The sequence below is a fragment of the Bombina bombina genome, chromosome 6 (assembly GCF_027579735.1).
Source record: "Bombina bombina isolate aBomBom1 chromosome 6, aBomBom1.pri, whole genome shotgun sequence".
Classification (NCBI taxonomy): domain Eukaryota; kingdom Metazoa; phylum Chordata; class Amphibia; order Anura; family Bombinatoridae; genus Bombina; species Bombina bombina.
The window spans coordinates 651,019,080-651,039,443 of record NC_069504.1 but is presented as its reverse complement, the minus strand read 5'-3'; the positions used below and the strand labels follow the sequence as shown (position 1 = coordinate 651,039,443).

Here is a 20,364-nt window from a genome sequence, read left to right as displayed (position 1 = left end):
CAAATCTTACTGTGACTTAGTATGAGTTTGGTAGTTCCACAAATTTTAAAGTATATTCTTGTGGGTAACTTTGTAAAATGATGTGGCGCGAGGCATCGCTTCTGAAGTTCAAATATTTCATCTCTGAGCGCTCAGCTACGCGACCTGACGCAGCAGAGTGCTCAGAGATGAAAAGGCAGGACACACTGAACGCGCACCGCCGCATGTAACGCTGCGCACTGCTCTGCTTGCAGTGTGTCACAGCCTTTACCGGTGGCCCATGTTAGTTTTGCATCAGTGTCCCTAGTTAAAGGGACAGTCTAGTCAAAATTAAACTTTCATTACTCAGATAGGACATGTCATTTTAATCAACTTTCCAATTTACTTTTTTTCTCTTGGTATTCTTAGTTGAAACTAAACATAGGTAGGCTCATATGCTAATTTCTAAGTCCTTGGGGGCTGCCTCTAATCACATGCTTTTAAATTGCTTTTCACAACAAAAGGCTGTGTTGAGGCACAGAAAGTTATTTAAGATTTAGCACAATGCTAAATGCAAGTCAATAGATAATAAACAGTCAGTCATGTGATCAGGGGGCTGGAAGAAGGTTCTTAGATACAAGGTAATCAGAGAGGTAAAAATTATATTAATATAACTGTGTTGGTTATGCAAAACTGGGGAATGGGTAATAAAGGGATTACGTATCTTTTAAAACAATAACAATTCTATTGTACATTGTCCCTTTAAGTGTAGGGTATATTCTAATTCTTTACAAAAGCTTATCTAATGATTTTTCTACACAATTCGCCTATAGGGGCCTATTTATCAAGCTCTGTATGGAGCTTGAAGGCCCGTGTTTCTGGCGAGCCTTCAGACACGCCAGAAACACACGTTATCGGCTCTTTTTGTTTACCCAGCCCCTTTCACTAGGTGTCCCAGACTACCTCATCAACAGTGCTAAACTGGGAGCTTCTAAGTAAGTTTTTTAAAGGTTTTATACTGGATATTTAGATCAGTATCTGTGCATATTCTTCTTTATATTACATGCAGTTATATGAAAATTGGTGTATACTGTCCCTTTAATAAATAAGTTCTTCTACAACACTGGAATATATCGCTATGTGTTTAAGCATTGTAAACGGGCTAAATACATACAACACAAGATCTAGAAAGCATTCAGCCTCAGTGTCTTGAGGACTCTGAACCAGGCCGCCAAGGCTTCATATTAAAGACACAAGTGGCTCCCTAGTGCCTGGGTTTGTCAACATGGCTATTATAGTCAACACATGGCAGATAATGAGCAGGATATGGCTGGTATATTAGAGACAGCATATGCATGTAGCCACAAATCGCCAGTTGTGTTCTGCACAGGAACTTTGTAGTCTGTCATGGAGTTGACACATTTATATCAAACTTAGGAGCCAGCAATAATGTGTGTTATAAAAATATAATGTAGAATAATCAAAAAGCTGCCTGGCTCCCAGGATTTGTGAAGCCCCTTGCCTTTCTCCTGAAAAAGCAGTCATCAAAGTTTATGGATTAGCAGAAATGAATGTTTTAAAATTTCAAAATTCCACAGCACTACATTATTATGATTGTTTATCTATTTGTTTAGAGAGGGTAATGCAGGGGTTGAAAAATATATACACACACACAATTATTACTTTCTGTACATTGGGAAAAAATTGGTAGCCAAACTAATATTCTTTTTGTCATTGGATCCCAGGATATGTGAAGCTCCATTTCAAACCATTCTGGGTGCAGTACACACAATTATTTTATAGTTAGGTCATCAGAGCTTATACAGAAGCTTTCGGTTATGGCTAGTGACGGATCACAAGAGATCAGCAGCAGAACACTATGAAGATAAAAAAGCAGGAGGACAAAACATTTTAAAAAAAAAAAGAAAAAAAGTTTGTATATTCCTATGGTCTAACCATGAAAGTAATTCCCATTGATTCTAGGAGGTAAACATCTCCCTGCACCTTTTGTGTCCTATGAAAAGTTGCAGGCAAAGCAACATGTTTGAACAGGACCAGCCCCTCCCAGATAAACTGATCTGCACATCTCAGCCTGGCTTGATCTATAATCACACAATGCACCTTTTGCAGCTTGTCAACAGCTCTGCCCCGATACGTTCCAAAGTCCCAAGAGTTAACTGACTACAATTAATCTCCATAAACAAATAAAATGGCATGCACGTGAGTCGTTAAAGGAACAGTCACCACCTAGAAACATTTACGTTTTTGAAAGACAATATGTATATATGTGTGTCTGTGTATATGTGTGTAATGTGTGTGTGTATATATATATATATATATATATATATATTTTTTTATTTTATTTTATTTTTTTTATATATCATTACATTCCAAATTGCCATTTAATCAATATATTCCAATCTTTTTTGTGAATCATCCCACCCTTTAATATAAGTTAACTCCTTTCTTAGCTGCTAAGATTATTTCTAGAACATAAGGAAATACCTTGTAATTACAAGAAGTCTGTTATGTTGCTATAGAATAACACAGCAGCCATATCTAAACATTTTTAGACAAATTAACATCTTGTTTTTCTGCAACTCCATCCACCACCTGCCTCATTTAGGAGGAGCCAATTCAGACCTGAGTTTGCAGACAACAAGGCAAACCACAGTCAAGTGTATTGTAAAGTTGTTTTACAATGCATAACTAAACATTTTATGTAGAAATATCAAGGTGTTTATTGTCCCATTAAAATCATTTTTTTCCTTTGAGTCCTTACAGGAAAAAAAAATTACTGTACCATCCTTGAAGCCAAAACGGATATCATACTTCGTGCAGTGCAGGCTACATTGCTATGTTTTTAATAGAAGAACCGCTACATGTGAATTAAAAGTTATCGACCATTAATAAAGTGGGAGAAAGGAAATCATAGACCCTAGACTATTACCTCAGAGTCCTATTTTTTAGATTAGCTTACAGATTTGTACATACATATTAAAAGGGACAGAAAGTCAAACATAAACTTTCATGGTTTTGATAGAACATGCAATTTTATACCACGTTTCAGTTTATTTCTATTATCAAATTTGCTTTGTTCTCTTGATATCCTTTGTTGAAGTCTAAATCGATAGTCTCATACTAGCTCAGGAGTATGCACATTGTATAACACTGCTACAGACAATGCTGCAAACACTGCTGCCATGGAATATAAGAGACACATGCCCGCTCCTGAGCTCATATGAGACTTGAATATTTACTCTTCAACAATGGATACAAACAGAACTAAGCAAATCCCTTAAGTTTGCCAATTTCCTAAAATATGTAACTAGGCTCTTCAGCTTTCTTAAAGGGCCAGTAAACCTTAGCTTAGCGCCAGGTTTCTAAAGCAAATTGTTAGATAGATATTTAGCAAAGAAAACGGAACGCTGCACCTGGCTCTACTGAGCTGGTCTGTTTTCTTCTCATAAGCGCATCTGGGCATACTGTCTAATCACAGCCGGCCTGATCGCGCTATTAAAATCAATGTAGCTCGCTCACACTCTGGTAACCAGCTACATTGAGTTTAATAGCGCGATCGGGCCGGCTGTGATTAGACCGCGTGCCCAGATGCGCTTATGAGAAGAAAACAGACCCGCTCAGTAGAGCCAGGAGCGGCGTTCCGTTTTCTTTGCTAAATATCTATCTAACAATTTGCTTTAGCAACCTGGCGCTAAGCTAATGTTATATAATTCTGCACTATGTGCCGAATTAAATAACATTATTTTCTAGGTTTACTGGCCCTTTAAATTTGTCAAGCCCTGTTTTATTAGGCTTAAAACTTTTTCAGATTTTAAGAAATTGTTAAACTTAATAATTACTCTCACCTCATTACTATCCTGTTATAACTGCACCAAATAAATGGTATGCATTTAATTTGCAAAAAGGTAGAAATTTGGAGCGAACAATAAATAAATAATATAAAAAAGGGTGATGCATTCCTTCAAAAACTTACTGGCAGAATTTTAAAAAGGACACTGTACTATAAATTTGCTTCCCCTTAATATGATTTGATAAACCTACCTAATGTTATCTATGTTAGGTATTGAAATGCTAAACAGCTATTTCAGATACAAAATCCGTATCTCCCTCCTACCCCACTAGGAGATTAATTAGGGACATTGTTTCCTGTTTACATAGCTTTTTTTTTTAAAGAGAAAATGTTTTTTACTCATATTTACATTTATGAAGCTGTGTTTGCAGCTTTGTAGGCTATGTGGAGCAGGTTCACATAAACAAGTCTGCTGCCACATATTTAAGAAGCGGAAACTGCTTCTTCTTCCTCTCTGCCACCTCAGAGGTAGCAAGATCAATCACCCCGACACTCGCTTATTCAAGGTGATTGACATGCCCTGCTCTTGCGCAATTGGTTGTGCAGGAGCAGGTGGTTACATTGCACGAGAAACCTCTTGATTAATGGTTATATTTCTCCATGTGTTGCAGCATGGGAAGTGGCGATTGCAGGTGTACAGGTTCACTACTTGCAAACATGTCCGCTTGCAAGGATGATACATTTTGCTGATAATGTATAATAAGAAAAAAAAAAAAAAAGGAAAGGAAAATAAAGAAAGGCTAAATAAGCATTTTTCTTTTCTATCAAATTATCAGCTCCACTTGCACAAGCGTTGGAGCTGATTGTCAATTATACTTCTCTATCAACTTACCAATCGACACCTGTGCTATCACTTAGATCTTCACTCTAGGAGTGTTAAAAAAATAAAAAAAAGTTGTGTGAAAAAAAGCAGCCTTTCTTTGAACTCTGTTGCTTGATAGCCAGGGATAGGCAAGGTGTCCACACACGGACATTGGTGTCCGTGATTAGCCCTTGCAGTGTCCACCACAACCTTAGTATATCTTTATCTTTCTTTCTGATTAAATAATAGAAATTAAAAAAAAAAATGCAGTGTGAATAAAGTTAGTGGCTTGTCAAGAGACTGCTAGTGATATTGGGTTATAAAGAATCAGTGGTATCTACATCAGTATAATAACACCCAGTGCTATATAATGACACAGTAGTGACACTGGTACATGAGTACAGCCAGAGGAGGGCTGGTTATAAGATCAGTGGTATCTGCATCAGTATAATAATACCCAGCACTATATAATGACACAGTAGTGACACTGGCACATGGGTATAGCCAGATGAGGGTTGGTTATAGAATCAGTGGTATCTGCATCAGTATAATAATACCCAGCACTATATAATGACACAGTAGTGACACTGGCACATGGGTATAGCCAGATGAGGGTTGGTTATAGAATCAGTGGTATCTGCATCAGTATAATAATACCCAGCACTATATAATGACACAGTAGTGACACTGGCACATGGGTATAGCCAGAAGAGGGCTGGTTATAGGATCAGTGGTATCTGCATAAGTATAATAACACCAAGCACTATACAAAGACACAATAGTGACACTGGCTCATGGGTATTGCCAGAGGAGGGCTGGTTATAGAATCAGTGGTGTCTGCATCAGTATAATAACCCCCAGCACTATATAATGACACAGTAGTGACAGTGGCTCATGGGTATTGCCAGAGGAGGGCTGGTTATAGAATCAGTGGTATCTGCATCAGTATAACACCTAGCACTATATAATGACACAGTAGTGACACTGGCTCATGGGTATTGCCAGAGGAGGGCTGGTTATAGGATCAGTGGTATCTGCATCAGTATAATAACACCCAGCACTATATAATGACACAGTAGTGACACTGGCACATGGGTATAGCCAGAGGAGGGCTGGTTATAGAATCAGTGGTATCTGCATCAGTATAATAACACCCAGCACTATATAATGACACAGTAGTGACACTGGCACATGGGTATAGCCAGAGGAGGGCTGGTTATAGAATCAGTGGTATCTGCATCAGTATAATAACACCCAGCACTATATAATGACACAGTAGTGACACTGGCACATGGGTATAGCCAGAGGAGGGCTGGTTATAGGATCAGTGGTATCTGCATCAGTATAATAACACCCAGCACTATATAATGACACAGTAGTGACACTGGCACATGGGTATAGCCAGAGGAGGGCTGGTTATAGAATCAGTGGTATCTGCATCAGTATAATAACACCCAGCACTATATAATGACACAGTAGTGACACTGGCACATGGGTATAGCCAGAGGAGGGTTGGTTATATGATCAGTGGTATCTGTATCAGTATAATAACACCCAGCACTATATAATGACACAGTAGTGACACTGACTCATGGGTATAGCCAGAGGAGAGCTGGTTATAGGATCTGTGTTATCTGCATCAGTATAATAACACCAAGCACTATAAAATAATGATTTTCCATTTCAAATGTACCTTGGTGTCCTTCACTAAGGTCTGTACTTTGGAAAATGTCCGCCACAGCCTTTGTCTGTGCCTATCCCTGTTGATAGCTCCAGTATACTATCAGCCTAATATCCATTTAAGGTGGAATCTTAATGGCTCACTCATAGTACAAGAAATTAATTTTAAAAAGCACAATCTTCTCTATCACAATAAAAAAGCAAGAGGCTAATAACGTAAATTCATTGCAGACACATGAGAAAGGTTTGCACATTAAGCAGTACCTAGCAGCATTTTCCATCACAGTCTGCTTGATGAACACTGGAAGTCAATAAGTTTGGCGCAAATGGCTGTTCTGGCCTGAGAAGAAATGACTTTTTCATATCTGGGAAAGCTGCCATGTGGCGTGAGAGGCGCAGCACAAGTTAACTACAAGCAGGTGCACAATACGCTTGCAACAAGAAGCATTGGAAGGAAGCATAAGAAGTTATCACTATCAAGGAAATGTGAATATCTGGTTTCAGGTGATATAGAACATATGTTTTATACACAGGATGTTATCAGACCCCATTACTAAAATGTGTCTAGTCATTTCTATCTCACACCGGAAAAGCTTTTATATATAATGTAAATATCCCTACAAAACAAAGGCCTCCAGTACTTTTACTATACTGCTGCACGTCTGAAAACAAAGGTCAGCGCATTGAAGGGATATGAAACCCAAAATGTTTATTTCATAATTCCGATAGAGCACGATATTATAAAAAAGCTTTCCAATTTACTCCTGTTCTCTAATTTGCTTATTTCTCTTGGTATTCACTGTTGAAAGAGCAGTAATTCACTATTGGGAGCTAGCTGAACACAACAGGTGAGCGAATCAAAAGAAGCAGATATGTGCAGAAACTAAGCTAGCTCCCTTGTTGCTCCAAAGAATACATAGGTATGTTTATTTTCCACAAAGGATACCAAGAGAAAGAAGCAAATTTGATAATAGAAATAAATTGGAAAGTTGTTTAAAAATGTATGCTATTTTATAATCATGAACATTTAATTTTGACTTTATAGTCCCAGGTGGTACAACGTCTTCCACTGATTGGCTCTGGCGACTATACATATCCCCAACTGGATCTATACTGTGACTGTAGGAAAGACTACCTAAAACACAATACAATAGAACTGGAATACTATTCAAAAGTAACCAACACATTAAGGTGGCATTGTACTCAAACTTCTCTTTAGTTCCATCGAACATTTTAATTTAGGGACAGTCAAGTCCAAAAAAAACTTTCATGTTTCAAATAGGGCATGTACTTTTAAACAACTTTCCAATTTACTTTTATCACCAATTTTGCTTTGTTCTTTTGGTATTCTTAGTTGAAATCTAGACCTAGGAAGGCTCATATGATAATTTCTAAGCCAATGAAGGCCGCCTCTAATCACATGATTTTGTATTTGCTTTTCACAGCAGGGGAGAGCTAGTTCTGGTAAACCTATAGATAACATTGTGATCACGCCCGTGGATTGTGGCAGACACTGCACTAATTGGCTAAAATGAAAGTCAATAGATAATAAATAAAATGTCATGTGATCAGGGGTCTGTCAGAAGATGCTTAGATACAAGTTAAAGGGACACTGAACCCAAACATTTTCTTTTGTGATTCAGATAGAGCATGAATTTTTAAGCAACTTTCTAATTTACTCCTATTATCAAATTTTCTTTATTCTCTTTGTATCTTTATTTGAAATGCAAGAATCTAAGTTTAGATGCCGGCCCATTTTGGTGAACAACCTGGGTTGTTCTTGCTGATTGGTGGAAAAAATCCATCCACCAATCAAAAAGTGCTGTCCAGAGTTCTTAACCCAAAAAAGCTTAGATGGCTTTTATTTCAAATAAAGATAGCAAGAGAACGAAGAAAAATTGATAATAGGAGTAAATTAGAAAGTTGCTTAAAATTGCATGCTCTATCTGAATCACAAAAGAAAAAAAATGGGTTCAGTGTCCCTTTAATCACAGAGGTAAAAAGTGTATTATTATAACTGTGTTGGTTATGCAAAACTGGGTAATGGGTAATAAAGGGATTATCTATCTTTTAAAACAACAAACATTCTGGTGTTGACTGTCCCTTTAAGCTTTTATTTTTTAGTTCAGGCAAAAGTTTAATATATCTTCACTACTTTGAACAGAGCTTTCATATACACTACACTCCTCAAATAACGCTGCAATGGTGTATAATAAAAAACTGGTTTAACTCATTGCACCAACAGGACGTATATATATGTCATGTGGTGCATAGTCCATTGTACCGCATGACTTATATATACGTCCAACCTTTAGGAAGCCCATGCAGCTCTTGGTTGTCAAGTGACAGCCGAGAGCTACAGGCATCTGTCTTCATATGGTAACGGAGCATGAAAGGTGCTCCGTTACCATATGAAGGCAGATTGCTTGATCGTTACATACAGTGACACGGTCTGTGTCACTGCCTGTAACTTGCATCCATTTGTTTGGGAGGTGGGAAGGGTCAGGTGGGAATTCAAATACTATTACCCTTACCAGCTAACTAATTAACCCCTTCACTGCTGGGAATTTCAGAAGTGTGGTGCACACTTTTAGCGGCCATCTAATTGCTAAAAACTATTGCAAAGCCATGCATGTCTGCTATTTCTGAACAAAGGGGGCCCCAGAGAACCTTTTACAACCATTTGTCTGATGACTGCAGTAGTTGTGTGTAAATCATTTCAGTGAGAAACCCAAAGTTTGTGAAAAAGGTTTTTTTTTTTTTTTAATATGATCGCATTTGGCGGCAAAACAGTGGCATGAAATATACCTAAATGGGCCTAGCTCAATACCTTAGGTTGCCTACTAAAATATATATATATATATATATATATATATATATATATATATATATAATTTATTTGATAGGAAAATAAGAAAACAAGGCTCTATTTCTGGTTAAATGGAGTGATAGCAGAAATGCTAAAAATTCTTTGGTATTTTGGGCAAGTTGTTCTCTGAAATTCCGAATAGTGAAGGGGTTTAAAAAAAAAAAAAAAGAAAAAAAAAAAAAAAGGTTTAGACCACAGCTTTTAGCATTTTTTACTGGCTTCTAAATTACCTTGACTGATGAGGAGTCATTACCCATTACTCTATGTATTACACATTCTGTGACGTGTCAGACTCCTAAAATTGTATAGAATTGCCAATGTAGAAACTATGAAATGCTTAGTAGCAGAAACAGAAAAAGCAGAATAAACCTCTACAAATGCTTCTCCTTCCTACAAGGAGGTCTTCTTTGATTCATATATTTTTTGTTTTCCTCTGGATCAAGGTTCAATTCCTCAAATTATACTTGAAAGCAGTGCCTATATGTAACATTTTAGAAGTCAAAAATGACTTAGAATAAAAAAAAAAAAGCCAAAAAAAAAAAAAGGAAAACCTTTCATTAATAAGAAATTGTTTTTTCAGCAACTAACTAATTCTTACTGGTAAGTACTCTCACAGGAATACTTGACTACCAGTTTACCACTTTCATTCCTACTACTGTCTTTTCCTTGTTCTAAACATTAGGTAATGCTATGGAACCAAATATTATTGTCTACCACAAGCTCACTCTATGCTATACAGATATCATAAACAATTTACTTTTGTTGTCTAATTTGCTTTGTTTTCTTGGTATCATTTGTTGAAAAACATACCTAGGTAGAATCAGGAGTACTAATGCACTACTGGGAGCTAGCTGCTGATTGGTTCTTGCACGTATATGGTTTGTGTCATTGGCTCAACCGATGAGAATGAAGCACATTTGATAATAAAAGTAAATTGTAAAATTGTTTAAAAACATAAATTATGCTTACCTGATAATTTCATTTTCTTCTGTATGAGGAGAGTCCACTGTATCATTCCTTACTGTTGGGAAATACTGAACCTGGCCCCCAGGAGGCGGCAAAGACACCCCAGCCAAATGCTTAAATACTCCCCCTACTTCCCTCATATCCCAGTCATTCTGCCAAGGGAACAAGGAACAGTAGGAGAAATATCAGGGTACAAATGGTGCCGGAAGAGAAAATAAATTTTGGTCCGCCCATCGGAGTATACAGGCGGGGGCCCTGGACTCTCCTCATACAGAATGAAATTATCAGGTAAGCATTATTTATGTTTTCCTTCTTAATATGAGGAAAGTCCACAGCATCATTCCTTACTGTTAGGAAAACTATACCCAAGCTCTAGAAGACACTGAATGATAACGGGAGGGGTAAAAGAAATGCGGACCCTAATCTGAGGGCAACACAGCCTGCAAAACCTTTCTCCCAAAAGCTGCTTCAGCCGAAGCAAAAACGTCAAATTTGTTGAATTTTTAAAAAGTATGTAAGGAGGACCAGGTAGCCACCTTACAAATCTGATCCATAGAGGCCTTATTCTTAAAGGCCCAAGAGGAAGTCATCACTCCAGTTAAATGAGCCGTAATCCTCTGAGGAGGTCTAAGTCCTGCTGACTCATAGGCTAAGCGTATAACACTCCTCAACCAAAAAGATAAGGAAGTCGAAGAAGCCTTCAGACCCTTACACTTCCTAGAGTAGATAAACAAAGAAGAAGTTTGTCTAAAATCCTTAGTAGCTTGAAGATAGAATTTCAAAGCTCGAACCTCCGTATCTTCTGACACTTCTCTGCCAACCTCCTGTGATGAAAGGCAAAGAATGACTGGGGGATGAGGGAAGTGGGGGCGGTATTTAAGCCTTTGGCTGGGGTGTCTTTGCCTCCTCCTGGTGGCCAGGTTCAGTATTTCCCCAACAGTAAGGAATGATGCCGTGGACTCTCCTCATATTAAGAAGGAAATTGGATGCTGTATCTGAATTTTGAAAGAACATTTTGGGGTTTCAAGTCCCTTTAAGTCTTGCATGGGTTTTGGCAGCCAAGAGGATAATGAAAAAAAATGCTGCCTCCATTAACAAAACACACTTATTCAGTGGAAAGTTAGATAACAAGGTAATCTGAATACATACTGCAATGGATACCTGATATATTTTCACAAACCTGAAAGTACAGATAGTAGTGGTACAAATATATAAACCTTGGAAACCAGGTAGAATGTTTAGAGCCAGACAGAACTTGTAACTGGCAGGTAAATGGAACACAGAGATACTGATACTGAATGAATTGTATGACCGAGTAATATACTGGATTTTTCCATCTCTGGACATATCTAGAATAGCCTGGATTTTTTACATCTCTAGATTTATCTAGATCAGGTTGATATAAAATTTTCAGTGCCTGGGCTGGCATAAAAAGTATTTTTTTTTTTTTTAAATGTGTCTGTGAGGTGGGATTTGTGCTTATCAGCCAGTGAGAAATCAGTCCTTGAGGTCCAGATGCATTAAAAAAAATACCTTGCTATTACCCTTAAAATAAAATAAAAAATCAACTAAGTCAAAACATTTTTGTATGAAAAAAGTTTAACATGTTTAAAGATTGCTCTCCATTTACATTTTTCAAGTTTACTATAGATTTGTGGGTGAGGAATATTATGTATGGGCAAACCTTTGTGCTAGGGAGTGGTGGGTGGATTTTAAACTTCCAATAACCTCTCCTCCCTGACAGTTTGATGGCAAACCACTGCCATATGCCAAGTGTGTCAGATGAATGTTCACTGAATTAATCCTTTCATTAATTCAAGTCACAAACCTTGATTCTTTTAAACAAGAATGTAAAAAGAGTTTAATATAATATAAAATGGCATATTGCTCCTTTATGTTTATTTTTGTATATGAAGTAGCTGTTTTTGCTGATTGATGTTTGATATATATACACCCACAAAGCTCAAAGGACACATAATCAGCCTGTAGTGACAAACACTGAATTGTGTGGAAAAAAATATATGAAATGGAAACATATATATTAAATAGTTGAAAACTAAAACCAAACCCTTATTATATGTGCTGAAAATAGCATAGGCGAGGATAATATCTGCAAATTCTCAATCTGATCACAAGTTAGGAAGAGTAATGCACAATAGTTATTTTTTAAAATCACAGAGACCTGGCCTATGATAAAAGGCAGTTATTCTCCATTCATAATCATAACTTTGGAGTAGCAGTATACAATATATATCCTATTCATCCTAACATCCAATCGTATTATCTGTCATGTGATTCCACTCTCTTTATTGATTCCACCCTCTTTGCTGTCTGCTGTTATAATGAAATCAAGTTTCGTTACAGGTTATAAAAGTCCTGCCGTGCCACTATGCACTCACTGCAGATGTGCAAATCGCTGTGCATGAGTATATCTTGCTGTGCACGACACGCAGCCCCCAGCCAAAACCCCTAGGACATGCATACGTAACGGTAGGAGGAGTACAGCGGCCATTTCAAAATGGCAAGCGATGCCAAACACTCTATTTTTACTGCATGGGATAATGTTCATTGCTGTAATCAATAGGCAGGAATTCAAATAATGTAAGTCCTTTTTGGGTGTAGGCTGTCCCTTTACTTCTCTGTCTATAGACAATGGTCAAAACATAAAGAGCAATTTAAATGGAAAATATAACCTCTCTTCCGCCCCCACTGGGAAATTGCTTGCTGCCTCTTGTTTACATAGCTCTTTTTTAGAGAATACTAAAATAGTCATTTTCAGTATAGATGGTTGTTTCAACAGGAAAAAGCAGCCAATATAAATAAAAAATAAAGGCAAATTAGCGATTTATAAACAATTTTAAACATTCCTGCATGTAAAACAGCTCTTTGGAATACATTAAAGTGGTGACAATTTTACAGCACAATGTCACTTTATCATCAAATCCACAATAAAGTCCAAACCGAGGTTATAACAACAACTAAATATATATTTTTGTGATCGAGTGCACTAATTATCAATCTTATAAAAAAGGGAGTGAAATGTTTAATAATTATAAAGGATTGTAAAACATCACAAACTAGATAGTCTTAAAGCATGGTCTTTACATTAAAGGGACAGTCTACATTGAATATAAAGTTACTTTTTCTTAAAAGTGAATGTCAATTTTGATGCTAAAGTGCCCGGTTTTTAAAAATTCGTGTTGTGAAAAAAAAAACAAACAAAAAAAAAACTTACCTTTTAATCTTGACAGCCGCTCCAGCTTCCTCCACCCATCGCAAAGCCTCTTCCTGGGTCTAAAATGAGGAATCTGGCTTCCTCCAATCACGGCGTTGAATCAGACACTGATTCTGACATCAGAAATGGCTTGTAACGACCGGAGGAAGCTGGAGCTGCTGTCAAGTTTAAAAGGCAAGTTTTTTTTCACAACAGGAGTGAAATGTAAATTTTGATGAATTAAAGTGCCCCTGTTTTTAATTGAATTTTTAAAAACCGGGCACTTTAAGATCAAAATTGACATTCACTTTAAAGTGAAGGTAAAGTTACCTTTACGCTGATCCCAAATTGAATTCTTTATCCAAATTTAATAGGAGTTTCATTCATGCTTTTTTTTTTTAAATCTTCTTCTAAATGCAGTATTCTACGTTTTTATTTCATTATTTTCCGATCCGCAAATTCAACCCGTTTGCTGATTTATTTATTTTTACTCTGGCCGTTAGGCGGCCGTGACCACACGTCATCCGCCTACTTTATTAAGCGCTCATGCGCAACAGTCTAACACTTCCTCTCTGACTACACACGCGTTGCCGTTAGCAGTTGTGAACTTGCGCATGCGCATTTAGACTGTATTTCGTGAACATGCTTGTGAGATTATACATATAGAGCAGGTGGGACCGCTCTATACGTCAGAGGACATAACTTCAGGAAATAGAGATCGGGAGGAGCTATCCTCTAAACGGTAACGAAAAATAGTGATATAAAAACAAAAAAATAAATAAGAAATTTGAAAAATAAAGTTAGCGATTAGATTATAGTACGATTAATGAATGCATTGATAGATTAGAATAGAGCAAACTTTACCTTCACTGTAATGATTTCCCCCAGAGTATCCTCTTGCATCTTATACAGCTTTCATAAGCAGAGAGTATTGTAAACAACATTTAAATTATTTTGCAGTGTTTTCCAAAACGAAATGGCCGCTGAACTCCCCCCGATATTTATCCTAATCTTTTAAAATTAGATGGGTCTGTTCTATAGCTGGAGAATTACACCCACAGTCTCTTTGTTGTAATTAGATAGGTGCTATGAACAGAGGACAGCAATTTTTTGAACTACAAGAAATACCAAACATGGTGAAAACTGTTACTGTGCAATAATAAAATACATTATTTTTTGCACTTTTATATCTCTTTAAGAAGATTTACTGTCATGTTGTATTCATCATACCCTTACACTATCTATTTTGCTCACATCTCTGTGAGTGTTGTCAGCAGTGAACAGTTATTAAAAGGGATTTTAATTAATTATTTTTGTGTAAATATTTTGCTTTACCCCACGCTCACTAGAGAGGTCAAAAAGCTAAATCTACAATCTAGGCTTTCAAAGTGTTGCAAAATGCCTCCAAGCAGAATTTCCAGGTTACACAATTTGCTTTTTACCTCTCTAGGGAGCGTAGTAAAAAAGCTTGATTTTACACATAAGCAAGATGCTTTTAACTGGGTACCACTGATCTAAATTCACTGGGAATCAATGTAACCCCAGGCTCTTTGTATGTAGCATTACATAATGTGTTCAGGAGCCCATGTAACTACTCTACATTTGCTGTTCACAATACACAGAGCTTGTTTGATTTACATTACTGGGTAACACAATATAGCAACAAAAAGTATAATAGCTGTATGCACCTTTCACCTCTACTCTTTAGATGCAGAGCCATAGCATTTACAGAAATAAAAACTACAGCTTTATAGCTGAAAAAACTGGTGAGACAATGACAAGAGGAATATGTGTGTAGCCACCAATCGCCAGCTAGCTCCCAGTGGTGCATTGCTGCACCTGAGCCTACATAGCTATCCTTTACAACTAATGATACAAACAGAACAAAGTAAATTTGATTTAAAAAAAAAAAAAGAAAAATGTGAAAAGTCTTAAAACTGTACAGTCTAACTCACTAGTTTTCAAAACTGTCCTCATGCCTTTCTAACAGGTCACATTTTGAGGATCTCTAAACTAGATCACAGGTGAAACAATCAGCTGATTAGTAAACATTGTTATTTTACCTGCTCTCATCCAAGGCAATCCTGAAAATCCGTCCCGAGGACAGGTTTTAAAACCAGTGGTTTATCTGTATCATGAAAGTTTAATTTTGACTTTAATGTCCCTTTAAAGCAACATGTGCAAATGAAAACAAAAATACTGGAGAAATCATTAAGAGAAAGGCAACCAATTCCTTCCAACGCTGGCATATACAGACCCCACATTCGTCAATAGGAAACCTGATAATCTTAAAATATCACTTTACTTCTGACAACATCTCTTGAGCACAACGACCCCCTTGCATACACAGGTAAGCAATGTGTCTCAAGCCTACTTCTGAAGGAAATGAACAGTGGGCAGCAAGCCAGCATGCACGTGGTAAGCAAGTGCTGTACAGAAGATAGGATGCATTTTAAAATTAGGAGGTTGCAACGAAAAGAGTTTTCCCCTCGGGTACAGAGTGGTACTTCTTCTTTGTGTTTGTGAGGGTTAAACACACAGTAGTGCAGGGTCAATACTAGTCTTAAAATGATAATCAAATTATTTTTTTATTATTTTGGCCCTTTAAGTTATCCAAAGCACAAATAAATAATTTCATATAAATTGATGCAATGATAATTTGCTCAAACATTGAAAATAAATGTAATGTAATATCAGTTAATTTTAAACTTAATAGTGGTTACATTTTAAATGGGTGGTCGGCTGGTGTGCCCATTAAATAGGTCAAAGATTTCCAAAGCTAGGCAAATTCCTAGAATCTGCAGTTTACATTCCCCTAAATGTTTTACTGATCTACCTACTTTACAAAACTAGCATATGTCTAATGAGTCAATACCCAAGGAAAATAATTAAAAAAAAAACTTGTCTTTATTTTTAGGAAACCTTTTATTGAAAACACATGAATACTACATAAACACTTCTCAACTAATATTAAAAAATCACTTTTATGGAATAAGGAATGTGTTTGCCTTTATTTCCTAATCATGGAACTCAAACTAACATTAACACATTTCTAGAAGACAAGTTTAAAAGGACACTCAATCAAAATGAAACTTTTATTATTCAGATAGAGCATGCCATTTTAAACAACTTTCCAATTTACTTCTATTATCAAATATTCTTGGAATCCTTTGTTGAAAAGGCTGAAATGCAATACTGTGAGATAGTTTTAACACATCAGGTGAGCAAATGACAAGAGGCAAATACATGCAACCACCAATCATCAGCTAGCTCCCAGTAGCGCATTGCTTCTATGCCTACCTAGGTATGCTTCTCAACAAAGGATATCAAGAAAATTAGGTAAATCATATTATAGAAGTATAGTATTGAATGCTGTTTAATAGAATGCTCTGCCTGAATCGTGAAAATTTAATTTAGACTTTACTGTCCCTTTAATCCTGTTTGATGCTTTCGAACAAAAAAAAAAAAAAAAAAGAGGTTTATAGCAGAACTCTAATCTCTAGATATATACAGTTTTGTCTCTGTAGATTCTATTCCTGTTATGTTGTAAAGTTGTCTTGAACACAGCAATGTAATGGTATAAAGGAACCTTTAATTTTTTTGTGGACGCAAAAATGTGAGGCACTGTGAACCTCCTTGTGTGTGTGTGTGTGTATTTTATTATATATAAAAATAAATAAAATCTCTTATTTTAACACTTTATTGCCTAGGGTAACTAGTATCATGCCCAGTAAAATTAACCCTTTTCACCTATAGTAACTACTATAATGCACTGTAAAATTAACCCTTTGTCTACAGTAACTAGTATTATGCCCAGTAAAATTAACCCTTTATTGCCTACAGTAACTAGTATTATGCCCAGTAAAATTAACCCTTTATTGCCTATAGTAACTACTATAATGCACTGTAAAATTAACCCTTTGTCTACAGTAACTAGTATTATGCCCTGTAAAATTAACCCTTTATTTCCTACATTAAAAAGTATTTATGCCCTGTAAAATTAACTTTTTTGTCTACAGTAACTAGTATTACGCACTGTAAAATTAACCCTTTACTGCCTACAGTAACTAGTATTATGCACTGTAAAATTGACCCTTTATTGCCTACAGTAATGGGGTTAATAGTTTATAACTGATGGCATTGCAAGGGTTAATAGAAAAGATTGAATTCAGTATGTCAATATGTGCACTAAGGACAGTGCTGTTTTCATTTTAGAAGCTCTCTGTGCAGTTTCTTCAAGATGCAACATTGTATTAAGAAACATTGCATAGAAAACATCAACAGTGGCTGGGAATTTAAAACGCTTGTTTCTCCCATAGAGAATAAAATACGCTAAAATAAGAGATTATTCTCTCTCTCTCTATATATATATATATACACACACACACGTATATTTTAGCAAGGAAGAGCACTCTCACTTGGTCAAACAACTGTCCCCGAAACGTCACTTACTTTTCACAGTAAATAACGGTTTGAACAAGACCAGAGAGTGCAAGTCTTTTTTCTGATATAAGCAAGCGGGGATACTTGCCTAGATGTACTAAATTTCCTATGCAAATATTTACATTGATTTAATTTTGAGACATGGAGGATTTTAATTTCAGTTTTTTATCTCCCCCCATATTTTTAATGAATTTTGGTTTAACCATGAAAATAGCTTTACCAATGCAGCAACCAGAAATCTATCTCCTACTGATGAGTTCCAAAAAGAATGAAACAGGCTGTCAAGTGAGTGATTTCTGGTTTGCTGTCATAATCCTGTTTAAAAGGATCGCTGTGTCAAAACAGTATTTTTGAAGCAAAAAACTGAGAATTTGCATATATTACCCACAATTCTCTTGTGCATTGGTAACATTGTATATTAAGAATTTCTGGGGAAAAGCAAGCGGGGATACTTGCCTAGATGTACTAATTTCCTATGCAAATATTTACACATATATTTTTTTTTTTTTTTTGATCCATAAAAAGCTGAACTAACCCAGCAATGTGTATATATATATATATATATATATATATATATATATATATATCCTATGCTGCCTATAACCTCCTGCTCAGTGCCACAAATTTTCTTGCACCACACGTGCCAGTGGATAAAGTTACAAAGGTTTACATTCACGTGGATATAAGTAAAAATAATGAACAATACAGAATTAGTGGCTATAAATGTCTAATGACTGTCAAGAAAGTGCAAGTCCTATGGTTACAAATCCTTGGCAGTTGGCCATAAGTAAAGAAAAATTCGCTAATGTGATTTATGCACACAAGCCTTAGGTAACACTGAATAAAACACAAATGAAAGTAAAATAGATATTTTCCACAGATAAAACTAAAATCAGGAGCAAGCAATAGAAAGGGTGTATTGTGTGTAAGATCAATTATAAAAATGCATATTACTTTATAAAAGGAAGAGAATTGTACAGAAAGTATTTAAATGTCTTACTGATATAAAGATATGCAAAAAATCATGCTATGACAATGTACTGCCATACATATATATAAAATTGTATTTCAGATCATTCAAGTCCTTTTAGCTAATTATTTATAAAGCATGCAGTTACATGTGTTACTCTACTATACAGGCATTGCAAGAGTTAAGTGACCATTTGGCCAGCCTCCAAATAGAAAGGTTGGTCATAACATGTCAAATCTATATAGAGAAGAGGTGAAGGGGGTTAAACACTAACAAAACACAGCAGTGTAGGTTGAGAAGTTTCCTACCAGTTACCAATTATTAACACTATTATGTATTAATGTATAGCATAGGTCCTGGAAACAATACAGGCTAAAATTGAGTCTTAGCTACCAAAGTCCATAGCATATGACAAGGCGTGAAAAGTATACTATGAAAGCCTATTACATTCTTCAACTAGCAAAGGGGGCTTATGGTCACTCTGCCAATGTGTACATCAAAATGCTGGGATGAATACAATGGTGCTGTCATCTGGGAATGAAGGAAAATTAAACGTTCCTCCAGAAACACCATTACTGAAAAATATCCTAGCATTGAACTCATCTGGCACCCCTCATATGAATTTTAATAGATTTAGCTTCTGTTAAGAATTAACTTTTTTTTCCCTTTCTCAGAGGGAGTAAACACATCTGCAAAATCTAACATCTAATAAACAGTCAATTTAAATCCAAAAACGATACACAACCATATAGAGTTCTGTTATCCGATAGTGTAAACATTTAATGTGCAGGACAGGTAGCAAAAAAAAAAAATAGAGCTAATAAAAAAGTAATTATCATACAACTGTTTAAAAATAGAAAAAGTTGACTTACCATAGTGAAATGTGACCCTTGGAATGACCTCGTCTATGGCTCCCGTAGTCAAGACAGTGGTCAGTATGTGACCAACGACAAAGAGCAGGACCGTAGTCCCCATGGCTGGCTGAGAAAGCATGCAGGGCTGTTTGTATATCCTTTTAAATCCGATAACTCCTCTGTGCGTTTTCTTTCTTCACCGTTTTTTTTTTTTCCTGCTCCTCTTCCTGAATAAACTTGAGATTTGTAATCCAAACAAGAACCAGCAGAACGAGCCTGATCAATCCTGATGCTGGGACAGAGCTGGGCTCTTCTCTAAGGTTGCAAAACTTCCAGTGCTTGTGAGACTGCGCTCCACCTCCACTTCTAGCTCTGCCCTCACTCCCTGCAGCCACGCCCGCAGCAGACCTGTGACACACACGGGAAATCAGTCACTGAGCACGGATAGGATTTACCCTCCTGCACCTCTGGCTAGAGGCAGTGGGAGGAACTCAGATTTATTTACATTTAAATACGTATATGTTGTAGCAAATTCATCTGACTGACAGACCTGCCAAAGGGGAAAAAAAACTTTCGGGTTTGGTTAAAAAAAAACTTTTATCAAAATGCAGTTGACATTTTGTTTACCAAACCACATTGTGAAATATTTTAAACTTGTTTTCTTAAAATGAAATGCAGTATCTATAATGTACACCCCCTCCCCTACTCATACAATACAAATAATTTGCTAAGCTTGT

At 36.4% G+C, this 20,364-nt stretch overlaps 1 protein-coding gene across 1 annotated transcript in view; it reads right to left on the bottom strand.

Annotated features, from left to right (window-relative positions):
* Positions 1-19,926, bottom strand: part of LOC128663384 (semaphorin-4B) — a 100,422-nt gene extending 80,496 nt beyond the window's left edge. Inside the window, exon 1 of the mRNA XM_053717690.1 lies at positions 19,646-19,926. Coding sequence (XP_053573665.1) covers positions 19,646-19,766 — 121 coding nt within the window. The 5' untranslated portion in view covers positions 19,767-19,926. The remainder of the gene's footprint in view (positions 1-19,645) is intronic.
* Positions 19,927-20,364: the final 438 nt, after the last annotated feature.